We start from the raw sequence: 16796 nt of genomic DNA, 5'->3' as shown, positions 1-16796 counted from the left end.
CAATGTTCACCTGTGCCTTATCAAGAACAAAAGCTGCTTTCAAGAATTCCATGAGTAAAACTGTTTCTCCTCATGTGACCTTTTGTTAATTTCATGACATTCTACTGATTTTTGGAAAATTTTTGCAATTTGGATTGTTGACTGGAGGAACTGATAAATAGCAGCATCACTGAAATAATCTACATACCTGAGAGTGGAAAATTTGTTTAATTACTATTATATCCAATTATGCCTAATGTTGCTAATTTGCATAATAGATAAATTTATATCTATTGTATGTGCTATATTCAAATTAACAATCTCCACTAAATTTAGCATCTGCTTGACAGCAAAAACACAAATAATTAATTTTTTGATATAATTGTAAATAAATTCAGGCATCAAGGGGTTAAGACGGTGGTAAGACAAGCAATGATGTAAGGAGCTGAACCATGGGCAGTAAAAGGGCGCACCGGAGAAGAAGTTAGATGTGGGAAAAAAGAGAATGTTGAGATGGATGTGTAGAGTTACAAAAATGGACAGAATAAGAAATGAGACAATTAGAGGTACAACGAAGACCTAGGTGATATCTAAGAAGGTACAGGAAAGTAGGTTGAAGTGTTATGAACATGTGATGAGGATAGACAATGAATATGTGGGCAAAAGAGTGAAGGAAATGGAAGGGAAAGTGAAGGAGGCCAAAGAAGAGGTGGATGGCTATAGTAAAAGAAGGTCTGTCTGGGGAGAAGTTGATGGACTGAGCTGTACAGAGGAGGATCTTCAGACACATCGACCCAATAGATAAGTGGGAAAAGATGAAAAGGAAGATTAATAATCATCCAACTGCTAAACGTGGGGAATTATTGTATCTTTTGTCACACACGTGCACATAGGAGGCAGTCAATGAGCTTAACTGAGGGTAAAATTTCTGCTTGCGGGTTGATGTAGTGCACTAACCTCTTTTTCCTCCTGTACAGATCATCAGAAGCGAAACCCAGCTAAAAGAGCACCAACTTCCTGTCCAGACCATGCTCTCCTACTGACCTCACTTCCAGCACTTTCCAAAATGACCCACCTATTCCTGGACACCACCTATAAAAGCCCTGCACTTTTCCTCCCCATTCACTTCTATTTTGGACTCAGTCTTTTGTGGTTACTCACTAACTTTCCACTTGTTTCTTACAATTTACCGAGTTGATCCCCCCTTTTTCCTTGTCTTTCTTGTTATTACACTTTATTATTTATTCATTCTCTTAATTTTACTTAACCCTCAACCTGCTTACTCTAATAGGGGTCATTGTGGGAAAGCCCTGAGTTGGACAAACCTGGCCATCCTATCCTAAGTACTGTACGTTCTTAAATCTTCTCTAGGAGAATTATTACACCAACTGAGCAATATCATCCCTCCAGCCTGTTCCAGGTTTTCTTCAGGGTTGTTTTCAAGTGGACTATGGCTGTCCACTCTCAAAAGAAGTGGCTGGGGTTCTTGTAGCTACGAATTCAAATCAGCTAAACTGGACTGCCTTGATTTGTGCTCATCAAGCTGTTATGAAGAATGAGGCCAACAACCCTGCACAAGAATGCCATTTTGGTTGCTTTCATTTATTATTTAACCTGCGATGCCTATCCAGGCAGCATTGGTTGCAAGGTGATAACCAGCCTTAGCGAGAGAATTCCAGTCCATCAAAAGGCACGGTGTTACTCATACCAGGGCAATTTTCAGTTAATGGCAAACTTAATGATTTATAATGATTCATTTAGCGTTAGCAGCAAAACTTTATTTATTGTACAATATAAAGAACATTCTGCACCTTCCTTTTTAATTCCAATCCATGAGTGCTATTAACAAATACAAGAATGTGTTTTACATAATTGAAACAAAGTGAGACCCGTTTGGGCATCTGTGTGTTTTTCCTAATTGCCTCATGGCACACTTGTAAAGAACAGATGTTGGGAATGTTAATGTTTAAAGCTTCTTATTACTCTTAGTTAAACAAATGCACTGCGCAGTAATCATCTAGTGCAAAGGAATAAGCGATTAGCAGTAAAGCTGTTAAAATGTGGCTTACAAATTAGTGCAAGCTCTAAGGCTTTAACTCGGAGACTTAGTGTTAAATTTAAAGATTACATACATTATGCTGATTGTAGAACAGATTGAAAAAAATTAACAGACAACATTTGAATAAGTGTGTTTAGTTTATGCTGATTGAGTTAACATATATAGTTTAAAGTGCAGAATTAAATTGTCTTTATACTCTTTGCTCAGGCATGACTCCATTATGAACATGAAAATACTGAAGTAGTGTACATTGAAATTTGTGCCAGGATCTTTACTGGCTTGTACCTTCAAAAAGGAAATGGAAATAAAGAATCTTTATTTTCTATAAAAAATATTTCATGCGTTTGGCATGTTGGCAAAGTCATTCATACTTATCCAGAACCTGGTTTGTGTGGAGTCTCCATTTCTCTCCATGTCTATGTGGAGTTATCATATCTCATTTAATTTGATCTTTCTCTTACATCCTTTAATGTTCTAAATGACATCCTTCTGCGCTGTGGTGTGTTGGGCTGGTAACATCACTTCAAGAAAGACCCACTGAATGAAAATGCTAGTTAAAATGGCACACTCATTTAAGGGACACACTCTGGAAACCCTGGAGGTGGTAGTAAGGGAAAGAATTTAAACAAAACTGAGTGTCATTTTGAACAATGCTGCACATTATCTCTATGAAACAACAATACTGAGGACTTTCAGGCAACAAATAATTCAGCACAAGTGTGTCAAGTAATGCTATGGGGGGCTCCTTTATACCAACACTAATATGTCAGTCACTGTAACTGTGACAGCCAAGTCAGAACTTTCCTTTCTTTTTTATTTTCTTTCTTTGTAGTCATTTTGTGGTGTGTTCAGACCAAAGTGTATATGTATACATTTATTTAATTGTTTGTTTAATACTTACTTATTTACTTGCTTACTTTCTACCTATTCATGTACTATCACACATGCGAGCATGGGAAGCAGCCGATGGGCTTGACTAAATGTGTTGTTACGCTGGACCGAGGGTTGGCAGTGCACAATAATGCCTTTTCTCCCTCCTCTACCGATCCTCCGAAGGAAAATCTGCTTGATCCCACTTCCACCTCCTCCTGCAGTTCCAGTTCTGACATCTCATCTGATTCTCAACAGATCTCCCTTCCAAACCTATCACTGATTTCACTTCCCGGGTGCACCACTGAAGACACATGTCTTCCTGCTTCCTTGTTATAAAACAGCCACTCCTCTGTTTCCCCCTCAGTCACATTTTGGGATTCAGTCACAAGAGATTACTCAATCTGTACTACTCTTTAGATTTGAAGCGCTATTTTTCACGTATATAGGGTGGATACTCAAATCTTCATCTTTATCAGACAAAAGTGTGTGTTTATTTATTTATTGTGTGTTCTGCTCCTACTCTGTTCAATGCTTGTATGGACTGGGTGTTGGGCAAGGTCGTGGGGTCCAGCGGCTGTGGGGCATCTGTTGGTGAAGAAAGATTCACCGATCTTGACTTTGCTGATGATGCTGTGATCTTCGCAGAATCAATGGATGCTTTGATTGGGGCGCTCGAGAGTCTGACTGTCTGGGCTTACGAGCGTCCTGATAAAAACCAAGATCCAGGCCTTTAATGACCTCTTGGGCACAGCCATCAGCAGTGCGTCTGTTTGCAGAGAAAGTGTTGCCCTTGTTGAGAAGTTTACTTATCTTGGCAGTGACATTCATGTCTCTGGTGACTCTTCCTATGAAGTCAGTAGATGGATTGGGAGAGCATGGGGGTCATGAAGTCGCTGGAAAGGGGTGTGTGGCGCTCCTGCTATCTATGCAAAAGGACGAAGGTCCAAATCTTTAGAGTCCTGGTGCTTCCTGTCTTGCTATATGGTTGCGAGACATGGACACTATCCAGTGATCTGAGACAAAGACTGGACTCATTTTTACTGCGTCTCTCCGGAAAATCCTTGGGTACTGTTGGTTTGACTTTGTGTCGCATGATCAGTCCCGATTGAGGCACATTACCTGCATTGTGAGGGAGCGTCAGTTACGGCACTACAGCCATGTGCCACGTTTCCCAGAGGGAGATCCAGCTCATAACATCCTCATTTTTGAGGACCCGAGTGGCTGGACTAGGCCAAGGGGTCGCCCACGTAACATCTGGCTGTGGCAGATTGAGGGTCATTTCTGGATGGTGGGACTGGACCACGTGTCTGCCTGGGGGGGTTGCCAACCAGGATCCTGAGTTGTTTCCTTGTGTAGTGGGTGTGGCAACGCACTGTACTAGTGCATGCTCCCCAACTTGACTTTATTCTGTAAAAAACCAAATTTCCCCCTGGGGAAAAATAAAGTTCTATCTATCTATCTATCTATCTATCTATCTATCTATCTATCTATCTATCTATCTATCTATCTATCTATCTATCTATCTATCTATCTATCCATCCATCCATCCATCCATCCATCCGTCTAGAGATGAGCTTTGTAAGTTGACTGGATTAATCTGTTGTGAGGAAACGTGCGTGGCTGACCCATTTTGATGTATAAAACCTTACTTAAGGGTTTCCAGATTTTTGTGTTTCAAAGACAAAGCCTATTAATTTTTATTAATTTTATTGGTCAAACTATTTTATTAATTTTAACTTCTTAGTTTATTTTCAACCAACTTTTTAAGGACTTACAGGGTTGCCATCTCTTCCAAAATAGCAAAAATGGAAAAAGACCAAAAACATTCTAGTTTAATGTTAATGTTTTTTAGAACAACAAATATCCTAACATCTGATGCCGAAATGAAGACAGCTATATGCATCTTAACTTGGGAAAAGTCCTTATTGACTTTAAAAATAATACATTTTGTTGAAATATTTGAAGTCGCAAAAAACAGAATTACTAACTTTAAATGTAGCTTTCTAATCATTACGCTGTAGTCGAAAATGTGTTAATTTTTAAAATGTTATTGTTTCTTGTCTATTAAACTGCACACTGGAGAGATTCTGAAGGACTGGCAAATGGCAAATATTATCCTGTTATATTAAAAGGGTGACTGGGCAGATCCAAGCAACTACAGGCCAGTAAGCTTAATGTGCATCACAGGAAAATTAATGGAAGGAATTATTAAGGATAAGATTGCGCAACACCTGACAAGTACAGGAATTTTTCTTAACAGTCAGCATTGGTTCAGAAGAGGGAGGTCGTGTTTTACTAACGTGCTGGAATTCTATGAGGAACCAACCATCAAAGTGGAGCTTATGATATTATTTATCTTGACTTTGAGAAAGCATTTGATAAGGTGCCACATGAGAGGCTGGGTATCAAACTAAAAGAAGTGGGAGTTTAGGGAGATATTTGGTTCAGACTTGACAGACACCGGAAGCAGAGGGTGATGGTGCGAGGAACCTCCTCAGAATTGGCCGATGTTTAGAGTGGTGACCAGCAGGGGTCAGTGCAGGGGTTGCTGCTATTTTTAATATGAATAAATGACTTGGATATGAATATTAGTAACAAGCTGGTTAAGTTTGCAGATACCAGATTACCAAAATAGGTGGATTGGCAGATAATTGGGAATCTGTTCAATCATTACAGAAGGAATTGAACAGCATACAGGCTTGGGCAGATTTGTGGCAGATGAAGTTTGATGTCAGTAAATGTAAAGTATTACACATAGGAAGTAAAAATGTTAGGTCTGAATACACAACTATTTAGGTCTCAATAAGGGAATATTGTGGGGAAAAAGAAGACGTTCTCATTGGCCAAATTTCTATTCATCTGTCTTTTTATTATTTTTCAAAAATGATAGGATTGGCGAAAGTTTACTGTATAAGACTGTTGTTCTCCCTGTCGCTCTATATGGCGCCAAATGTTGGGCTGTGACTGTCACGAGCAGGCTCCACACGCCATGTAAATAAGAACACAGTGTTGGACATTTGGAAATGGCACCATGTTATGAACGTCAACCTTAGCAGAATTATGAGTGTAGCACCCATGTGGCCATAATGCATAATCCCAGTTGCTCACCTGATGCTGTGGCTTTTGTTACATTACTTGTGTTGGACAGCCTTCAATGCCCCTGAGAACCTTAACGAAAAGAGGGACTGTTTTATGTGTGGTGTGTGACACCCGTGCACTGGCAGCTCTGCACATGATCAAACTCTGGGCGTCTGCAATGTAACTGAACGGATCAGTGGTGTAATTGGAGGCACAGGACCAAAAGATATTCAAAGAAAGCAAATCATTATTAAAATGCTGGCAAAACAAAAGAAAATTCTAGTGCCATGCAGTTTAAATTAGATGCAGTCCTCTGCAATAACAATGAATGAATATATATATATATACAACAATAAGTAAAAAATAAGTGAAGGTGAATATGTATAGAATTTACATGGCTCAAAAATAAAGATGATGAAAAAAACAACAAAAACATGCAATTAGACAACTCTTCTATCTACTTCTCACAAGACAAAAATCAAGAGGACAGAAAAAACAGTTTTCAAAATCAAAGGTAGAAAAATAACAGAAAAATTGTAAAAAAAAAAAATAAATATATAGGATACAGAAATGCTGAATAAACATTGCTCTCTAAGTTATTCAGTCACCTTCTCTCCCTCATGTAAGATGGTCAAAAGATGACCCCTGCTGGGTGCTTCTCAGTTTTATATGCTGAACTGATCTGTCTGGCCAATCACTAACACCGGCACGACACAAACCAGTCAGCAATGCCACTTGTGACCTTGAACCCCACACAGCCTCGATCTTGGTGGAGGCCTCTGTACATTTGCGGGTGCATGGCTGCTGGCACACAGGCACAGGTAGAGACAAACATACGTGTCTTCAAATTCAGGCAGCTTCCTGCAGTTGCTTTCATCTTTTTTCCTTTTTTTTTTCCACTCAGACACTGGGAGAACATGCAAACTCCACGCGGCGAGTACCGGGGAAGCAAACCCGGGTCTCCTAACTGCGTGGCAGCAGCGCTACCCACTGTTCAACCGTGCCGCCTTGGTACTGCGTCTCTCTGGAAAATCCTTGGGTGCCGCTGGCTTGACTTTGTGTTGCTCAAGGAGTCCCGAATGAGGCATATTACCTGCATTGTGAGGGAGCATCAGTTACGGCACTACGGCCATGTTGCGTGATTTACTGAAGGTGATCCGGCTCACAGGATCCTCATTGTTGAGGACCCGAGTGGCTGGACTAGGTCAAGGGACACCTACATAACACCTGGCTGAGGATGAGAGAGGGACATTTCTGGAGGGTGAGACTGGACCGTGTGTCTGCCTGGGGGGTTGACAACCAGCTGTTTCATCCCGAGCTGTTTCATTGTGTGGTGGGTGCGGCAATGAACTGAAACAGTGCATGCTTCCCAACCTGACCTGATCTGACCTCACATGAGTTATGTATTTTTCAGAGGAATCTTGAATATATTAACCATTATTAGGTTTATTAGCCTTTTGATATGTTTTATCTGTGATTTTTGGAAAAATGTTTAAGTGTCACTGTCAAAACTACATTTGCTCTATAAACTGCACAAGAACGGGATCCTTCCATGTCTTTATCACATTGTGAATTTCTTGATTTTTTAAGAAGTTTTGATATATTGTTTAATGTGATTCAAATAGAATCAGAAGTGGGGGATGTGGAATCTATTGTACTTATCTATATGAATATTTATCTTTATGAAATTTACTTTTGCTTTTTAACTCTATTTGTATGGCCTTTGTTTCAAACTGCTGTTTTTCATCTGTTTACTGTAGAGGTGATTCCTATAGTGCAAGAAAATGTCACACACATAAGATAAATGTATTTCTTAATGCAGGCAATGTCCTGTCTGGGATGTGAAGTTGTTAACTAAACGTCATTTCAATATTTATTTCACCCATTGAGTTAAGCATATGTTGAAGGCATTGTTTTAAATAGTTGAGTCAGGAATCTGCAAGTGTCTAATAAGAAATAAACACCTATGTCTTCAATGACAAATAATTGAGGAGTCAATAGAATAGCAGCATCTTTAGGTACTTTTTGTTTTACAAATTTTGGATAGTCAGTGAAAACCACTCCAACCGGGTTCTATATAAGAGGAATGGATGCGGGTCATTTGGGAAGGGGGTAAATCTTTAAATCAAAGTAGATAAGCTTATTCAAATCTTACCATTGACAGGAGTTGAATCTATTGTTTTTAATAAGCCTCCTATTTGGTAATTAACTAATGTAGCTTATTTTTCTTCCACAGCAATAAGATATTTGGTGCCCACTTGCGATGATATGGTCATGTCATCTATGGCAAATAAAACCCAGTGGAAAAGACTGCCCTTCACCTTCACACAGCAAACAACCATATGGATGTCCCAAGAAGAGATGTGCCAAGTTAAAGCCAGCCTGGAAAACGCTCTAGATCAGGAGAAATGTAGGGAGACGTATGGGGAATGGATACGCGTAGTTTGGGGGAGTAAACCTTAAATTTAATATCTCAAAGGATTATTCAAATCATATCTTTTGTAGGAGTTCAATCCATCATTGTTTAATAAACATCCTATTTGATAATTAAGTATTGTGGGTCACTTTTTCCTCCCCAGCTATAAGATCCAGGAAGCCTGCTTGCGATGTTAGGGTCAAGTTATACAGTATGATACGAAGAAAACTCAGTAGCAAAGACTGCCCTTCATCTCAACACACAAAGCAAATGGCCATATGGATCCCCCAAAAAGTGCTAGTTTTAAGTTAAAGGCAGCCTGGAAGATACCCTAGATCAGAAGAAATGTTAAGAGACGTTCAAGTCGGCAGATCCTGTTTCTAACATGGGTCAAACGCTGAGAAAGACGATAGGAATATCAACTCCAACTGTATGGTGAAAAAGGAAAAAAACAATCATTAACACACTTACTCAGACCTGGGTGAGGTTTTTATTTTCCCTTACAGATTCTTCTGTGATAAAAATCCTCCTTGTCTATGTTCCCATATCAAAGCCCTTTTAGAAGAAAAGTAGGAATGCAGCCGGGAGCAGAATAGAAGTTGTTCTGGGAGTAGGAAAAAGTGGGCAGGAGAGAATGGAAATTGAGACAGATGTTTGATGGGACAGCAGTCTGGAAAAAGAGAGAGTGAAATACCAGTACCTCACTGACCTCTGCTATGAAGCACTGGTTCCCTGTCCAGGGATGTGACCATGAATTGGTTTAAGTGTTTCTGAGAATGTCATTTTGTGTTTTATACCTGGATTTGTCAATCATAGCTTTTCTTGGGCAAACCCTGCTGGGCAAATAGGGGTAGGAGGAAGTTAGAAGTGTGTTGGATGTGATATGTCCCAGAGGGTCACTGAAGACAGTCCAGCCCATTCTGTAAGGTTGCCTGCTTCTACTTCACATTATCTTTAAAAACCATAATGGAAGAAGAAAGATTTGTGGTGGTGCCTTTCACCTGTATCCATCAGATAAGAAGAAAACAAGTTTGAGAAGATATTTCCTGGTTTTTATAGGAAAGAAAAATGTCTATTTGGCTAATTAGGGGAGAGCTCCTTCACGGCAAAAATTAATACTGTTAAACTCAACATAAAGAGCCATTGATTGCTCTTTGATTTACCCTTCTGTTCCAAAATTTACAAGTCACAAGTCAAACAATTCAGAAGTAATTAAAGTGAACATTGCAGGCTTACATTTAAGAGTATTTGCATACATTTCGGTTTCACTATGTAGAAATGACAACACTTTTTCTACATGGTCCCCTTATTTCAGGGCATCATAATGTTTGGGACAACTGGTGTCACAGATGTTTGTGATTCCTCAGGTGGGTTTCATTGCTTCATAAGATATCTCAGCTTCTGATTACAGCTTGAGAAAAAGGACAAAGATGAACCTGCATCAGAGTGATAGCAAGAACAAAGTGTGGAGACGAAAAGGACCTGCTGAAGATCCAAAGCAGACCACGTCATCTGTTAAACATGGTGGGGGAGTGTTATGGCTTGGGCAGGTATGGCTGGCAAAGATACTGGCACACTTCTCTCCACTGATGATGGAACTGCTGATGACAGGTGCACAATGAATTCTGAGGTGGAGAGAAACTTATGATCTGCTCAAGTTCTGGCAAATGTCAATAAACTCATTGGACGGCGCTTAATCCTACCACAAGATAATGACCCCAGACATACTGCTAAAGTAACACAGGAGTTTTTCAAAGCTTGATTTCAGTCCAACTGAGCAAGCCTTCCATAAGATGAAGAGAAATCCTAAGGGGACAAGCCCCCAAAATAAGCAGGAGATGAAGATGGCTGCATTAGAGTCTTGGTAAAGCACCACCAGAAAAGATTTTTAGCACCTGGTGATATATATGAATCACAGACCAAGCAGTCATTGCATTCAAGAGATAAGCGACAAAGTACTCAATTTGACTGCTTTAATAGACTTGCCATTGCCGTGTCCCAGACATTATGGTGCTTTGAAACACTCTGTAGAAGTGTTGTTATTTCTGTATGATGTGACTGAAATGTATGCAAATACCCTTTAATGTACACTTAAAATAATGTTTGAATTGTTTGATTTCTAAATTTAAACTATAGGGCAGAAAGGTTGTCGCGGGGCTACATAATAGTATATTCTCTGTTTGTGCTGACTGCATTTTGCTTTCATCATCCCATTTACTGTCTGTTATGTGTGTGTCAGGGAATGTTGTCCTCATAAGTGCAGAGGGGAAGGATGATGGAGAGAGACTGCAGCCCCAATACGGAAATCACCTGTTTACACACCAGATACATCCGGGACATGTTACATTTAAAAGAGAGAAGCGAAACGGAAGGCGAGAGGTGAGGAGAGAGAGGGAGATAAAGGAAAAGAAGACAATTTACCATCGATCTACAAAATCATCACTTCTATTTATTGCTTAATTTCACTGCCTGCTTTTTCAACTACCGATCCTACATCACGACAGCCAAAGCTGAGAAACCCCAGAGGTCGGATTCATTACAACTATTGGCAGGACGTATACGGTGAGGTCGTTTTGTTGTCGGGAAGAAGCACAATATCACCAAAACCAGTTTCAATAATGCTGGACTTGATTTTGGGGCACCTTCTTCACAACGTTTTCAACTGCTGTGTTTATCCGATCCATGTTTGTATTTGTGTTATGTGGTTTTGTTTACTGTTTAGGGGCAAGGGAGGGTTTAATGGAAATATTTTTATTCTTATATAGAGTAATTACTCACTGGTGTTTTTGGGATAAGTGGTGGTTTGCATATATATATATATATATATATATATATATATATATATATATATATATATATATTGTTGAATATTTGTCTATTTCATTTTTCCAAAATATCAGTGTTTAATTTTACATATCTGTTTACTGTTTCTGCTTATTTTGTTGTGTCAGGAAAGATATGACAACTTGTAAGAAGTATGGCTTGTTATTAGAGCAAGAAACCTCAGGTAATCCAAGGAATAAGTCTTGGTAGTGTAGTGGCCGGTCTGGGTAAGGGGTCGGCCCTTATAAGGTAAACATGTAAGTACATAAGCCTACCATTTTTTGAGCCATAACATCCTCATTTCTAAAAACTGCTCCTAGAGCTACCACAGCCTGTAGATGGTATGGCCAAATAAAAAAACAATAGTGCAAAACTACAGTAGAGCTGTGAAATATGCAAGGTCACAATACAGTAAAGCATGGCACTTAAACTAACCAATGCCCCCTTACCCATATTATTTCAGTAGTAGAAGTGGGAAGAGGTGCAGCAAATTTGGATGAAAATGAGAAAAAACTGAGAGGCTGTAGAGCTGTTACCAGTCACAATGAACCTCAGAACATCCATAGTATCAATGACCAGAAAAACACACAAAGTCTTACCTTGAAAGTCTAAATGAGCTGTTCAGAGAACACAGTTATCCTTGTATCTTTCCGTTGGACACCATCATTGTTACAAACAAAACTGAACTGCATATTTTAATTCAAGTATGTCTTTTCTCCATTTAGTTTCCCATACCAGCTTAGTCAGGTTAGTAAGAACTGGGCATGATGATTTATACCCAATACCTCATAGAGTTACTTATATATCCACAATGGGTAGATTTAGAATAGCTTGATAACATATCAACAAAACTATACACCGTCAGAATTAATCAGCAAGTCACATGAGTAGCCCATCCAAACCCTGAAAGAACAGAAATAAACCCAACTAAAAAGTAAAAAGTCAAACTATACTTTCTGCATCATCATACCATTCCTTAAATTCCATCCATTTATTTCCTGTACCTGGTCATTCCATTATAGCACCAGGCAGGAAAAAGCCTTGGAAAGGATGTCAATACTTCACAGGCCACATACAAGGCATAAATCAGCATTCCATAATTAATAATGAGCCAAGCAAACATTCATATCACTCCAAGAAAACGGGCTTAACAGAGAAAACCTACAGAAAAGTTGGAAAAATGTGCACACAGACAATGCCAGGCAGAAATTAGTGCCCATGTGCCCTAAGTCCATCCAACATACCAAAGCCCCAATTGTTTCTCTTTTAACTCAACCTTTTCATTGTACATGCATCACCAGCTACAAAGTATTTTCAAATTCCTATGTTTCTTTGCAGTATTTTTTATTTTTTTACCTGCATCTTCAAACTCCTTGTAAATGCTAATCCAAGCTTCATTAATCCGATTTAGGCTTTCTTCCATTGCTTGGATGTCAGTATATGGGCAGTTGCATTCTGGAAATTTGGGATCGCAGTGACACCAACAGTCGTTGTTCTTACAGACGAAGCCTCCCTCTGTGTTGCAGGCAATGTAACTGAGGGCAGCTTGGACAAATTTCTCTTTTAAATAATCAGGAAGGATAACCTGCAGACCTTGCAGATGAAAGAAAAAAAAAAAGAAAAATGAATAACGTTAGGGTTTATATTACTTTCATTTGGCTCACTTCATGTAGCATCAGCACAGGTTTAGACAGAGCACATACTTCTGACTGCATACTTCAGTATCTTACAGGAAAGGACTGGCTAGCCAACTTGCCCCAGTATGCCGATGCTTTCATTTCTAAGAACACCATGGATCCTCCAAGGTACTTTTATTTTTTAATTGGTATTAAATTTTTGTTTTTTCCTCATCAGTTGCCTCTAATGCTCCTGACCATACTGTATTGAGTAATTTGCAGGTGTCACATACGTGCACATGGGAGGCAGCTAAAGGGTCTAAATGAAAGTAATTCTACACGAGACCGGGGTGTGGCGGAGTGCACTGACCTTTCTTCTCACTTTCCTGCAGACCGTTAATGGGAAATTCCGCCTGGCCCTAATGATGTCACTTCCGGTTTCGGATCCTTGGATGACGTCACTTCCAGTGAAGAACCCATAACCGAAAAGACTTTCTGTTCAGTCCCTTTTGATTGCATCATGTCCGGGTCCAAACTTATGGAATACCACCCTTCCGCTTTCGCCTCAATGACTTCAGTTTGTTTTCTGGCCTGTAAAGCCACCATATTTAACCTAATCAGTTCTGTTTTGGACTCCGTTCTGAGTACATCAGTGCTAGCAATTTATTCATTTGCAGCCAGGGAATAGTGTACGGGGGCTGCCCCAAACCTTTTTATGACTCTTGTGTCTACCTTTTGTGACACAGGCTTATGGTTGGTTCTTTTATTTGAATATGTTATTAATATTAACATATTGACTGTAAAATTTCCATTTGTTAATCATTGAAGAATTTGAACTTTTATGTCTGTGTTTTTCAACCTTTTCGCTGGAGTGGAACCCTGCGCGAATGGTTACCTTGCTCGCGGAACCCCGTGCAATTATCCACCAGTATGTCCTATATCATTAGGACTTTTTCGGCGGAACCCTTGGTTAGCACTCACGGAACCTTGGTTGAAAAACAGTGTTTTATGTTAATGAAATTAGTGCTATATAACAAAAAGAAAGGACCAAATTGTGTTGAAGGGGGTATGGTTACATCAGAAGCTTCATAATTTTAGGGTCCTGTGGTTTACTCCCAGCCCAGTCATCATTTTGTGTAGACTGCATTTACTTCCATTATTTGAATGCTTTTGTGCCAGACACTGTGCTTTCATTCTACATCCCAAGATCTGGTGTAGTACTTTAGATTTAGTCTGAGTGAGTGTGTCTAAATGTGTAAACTTTTCTGCTCTGCTCTGCTCTCTTCTACACATGCAGATAGTTAAGAAACCAAATTTGGCCAAAACTGGCCTACTACCTGTGTTTTTACACTTTGTATCAAATCAGGAGATGATTATCTACTTTGTTTTAATATCCAGTTAGTTTGGTTGCATTTCACACAGTAAACGTTTTTCTTTTGTTTTTATTAACAATTTTTCATTGTTGTTAAAGATACTAGGGGGCTTTGCCCCCTGCTTGCTTCGCTTGTCAACCCCCCTACGTGCCAGCTGCTTTGTGTCTTTGCCGCTCGCGTATGTGGATTTTACTTTCACCAAACGACAAATCTTTTACTTTTCACGGATACACCTCTTTATTGGGAAGAAACACTACTTTTCCCTGATGGCAACACGAATTAGACGATCTACAAGTCTCCAATTTAAAGTTTAAATCTGACCAATATATTCGATCTCTTTTCCCTGAGTAATAATTTCTGTTTGTTTGTGCTAATGCAATCTTTACTATCATTTTTTTGAGACTAATTTTAGTACTTTTATTATCTCTAACCTTCTCTGCATGTGTATCGCGCCAATGTTTTTGAATCTCTTTACGATGTTCTACTTTGTCATCTACTCTTAGTCTTTTATTTCTAAATCTCTTGATACAAAGTCTTGCCTTGCAGGACTTGAAAGTATCTCTCTGAAAAAGTTGGGCTAAAAATTCTTGTCTCATCCCAGTATTTTTTTTTATTATAATAGAAAGATAAGAGAAAAGAAGGACAAATAGATAAGAAAAGTTCAATATCTTCGACAGAGTGAAATCATCACTTCATTAGAGTCTCGGCTCAAACCACCCCATTCGAAGATAGCTGAAAAAAAAACAAAATGAAGTGCTACCTGCAATTCCTACACATCCCGATTATAACAAAATAATTTTTTCTAAAGACTATATAACAGAGGGCGGCACAATGGCGTAGTGGTAGCGCTGCTGCCTTGCAGTTAGGAGACCTGGGTTTGCTTCCCGGATCCTCCCTGTGTGGAGTTTGCATGTTCCTGTGTCTGCGTGGGTCTCCTCTGGGTGCTCCGGTTTCCTCCCACAGTCCAAAGACATGCAGGTTAGGTGCATTGGCAATCCTAAATTGTCCCTAGTGTGTGTGTGTACCCTGCGGTGGGCTGGCGCCCTGCCTGGGTTTGTTTCCTGCCTTGCCCCCTGTGTTGGCTGGGATTGGCTCCAGCAGACACCCGTGACCCTGTAGTTAGGATATAGCAGGTTGGATAATAGATGGATGGATGGACTATATAATGGATGGAGTAGAGAAGTTAATGTGAGCTGCTGATAGATCTAAAAGCAATACAAATGTAAAATAAGTTCCTTCAGGAATTTACTAGACAGTGGTCTTTCTTTTGCCAACAAGATGCCCGGAGGATCTTAGCAGCTAAAGAACTTCTCTTCTTTGGTGATACTCAGCCAAGCCTCTAATGCAGCCATCTTCAACTCCTGCTTGTTTCGGAGACTTGCCCCCTTAAGGTTTCTCTTCAGCATATGGAAGTCCTGTTCAATTGAATTTAAATGGGATGACTGGCTTGGCCATTCAGGAATTTTCCATTTTTTAGCTTTAAAAAACTCCAGTGTTGCCTGGTCCATATGTTTGGGGTCATTATCTCATTGAAGGATGAATCGTTGTCCAATGAGTTTGGAGTCATTTACTGGAATTTAAGCAGATAAGATTTTTCTATTCACCCAGAATTCATTGTGCAACTGCATCAGCAGTTCCATCATCAATGAAGAGAAGTGTGCCAGGACCTGTGGCAGCCATGCATGCCCAAGCCATAACACTCCCACCCCCATGTTTAACTGATGACGTGGTCTGTCTTGGATCTTGGGAGGTTCCTTCTCGTCTCCACACTTTGCTCTTGCCATCACTCTGATGCAGGTTCATCTTTGTCTCATCTGTCCACAAGACATTTTCATAGAATTCTGCAGGCTCTTTTAAATCCATTTTCTAAAACTGCAATCTGACCATCCTGTTTTTGTGACTACCAAGTGGTTTGCATCTTGATGTGTGCCCTCTGTATTTCTGTTCATGAAGACACACACACATCGGCCTCCTGAAGCCTGTTTCTGGCCTGTCAAACAGGCCCTTGAGGCTCTTCCTTTACCATAGTGAGGATTCTTCTGTCAACAAAAATGGAGGTCTTCTGTGTCCTACCAGTCCCTCTGCGATTCCTGAGCTCACCAGTGTGTTCTTTCTTCTTCATGTTATTCCAGATAGTTGATTTAGGTAACCCTAAGGTTTTACTGATGTCTCCAATGGTTTTACTCTTGTTTTACAGCCTCATAATGGCTACTTTCATTGGGATAGCTCTTGTCCACATGGGGAACAATGTAAACTACAGAATTCAAAGGGTAGAACAAGCCAAGGTGTCTTATGAAGCCATGAAACCCACCTGAGGAATCACAAACACCTGGGACACCAACTGTCTCAAACATGATGGTGCCCTGAAATGGGGCACGTAGAAAATGTGCTGTCATTACTCCTCCAAAATGTGTTCAAATTCCCATAAATGAAAGTCTGCATTGTGCACTTTAAGGACATCTGAATTGTTTGATTTGTAATTTTACACTGTGGAGTAGAAGGGTAAATCAAGGAAAAATGTGACTTTGTCCCATACATTATGGAGGGCATTGTAGATTTAGCTAAGGGGGTTAAGTTAC

The 16796-nt window shown here is 39.8% G+C and overlaps 1 protein-coding gene across 1 annotated transcript in view; it reads right to left on the bottom strand.

The window, feature by feature from the left end:
- Window positions 1-16796, bottom strand: part of LOC120514865 (BMP/retinoic acid-inducible neural-specific protein 3-like) — a 472658-nt gene that overhangs the window by 65753 nt on the left and 390109 nt on the right. Inside the window, exon 6 of the mRNA XM_039735477.1 lies at window positions 12585-12821. Coding sequence (XP_039591411.1) covers window positions 12585-12821 — 237 coding nt within the window. The remainder of the gene's footprint in view (window positions 1-12584; window positions 12822-16796) is intronic.

The sequence above is a fragment of the Polypterus senegalus genome, chromosome 14, assembly GCF_016835505.1.
Source record: "Polypterus senegalus isolate Bchr_013 chromosome 14, ASM1683550v1, whole genome shotgun sequence".
Classification (NCBI taxonomy): Eukaryota; Metazoa; Chordata; class Cladistia; order Polypteriformes; family Polypteridae; genus Polypterus; species Polypterus senegalus.
The sequence above is the reverse complement of the archived record's forward strand: the minus strand, read 5'-3'. Positions and strand labels throughout refer to the sequence as shown.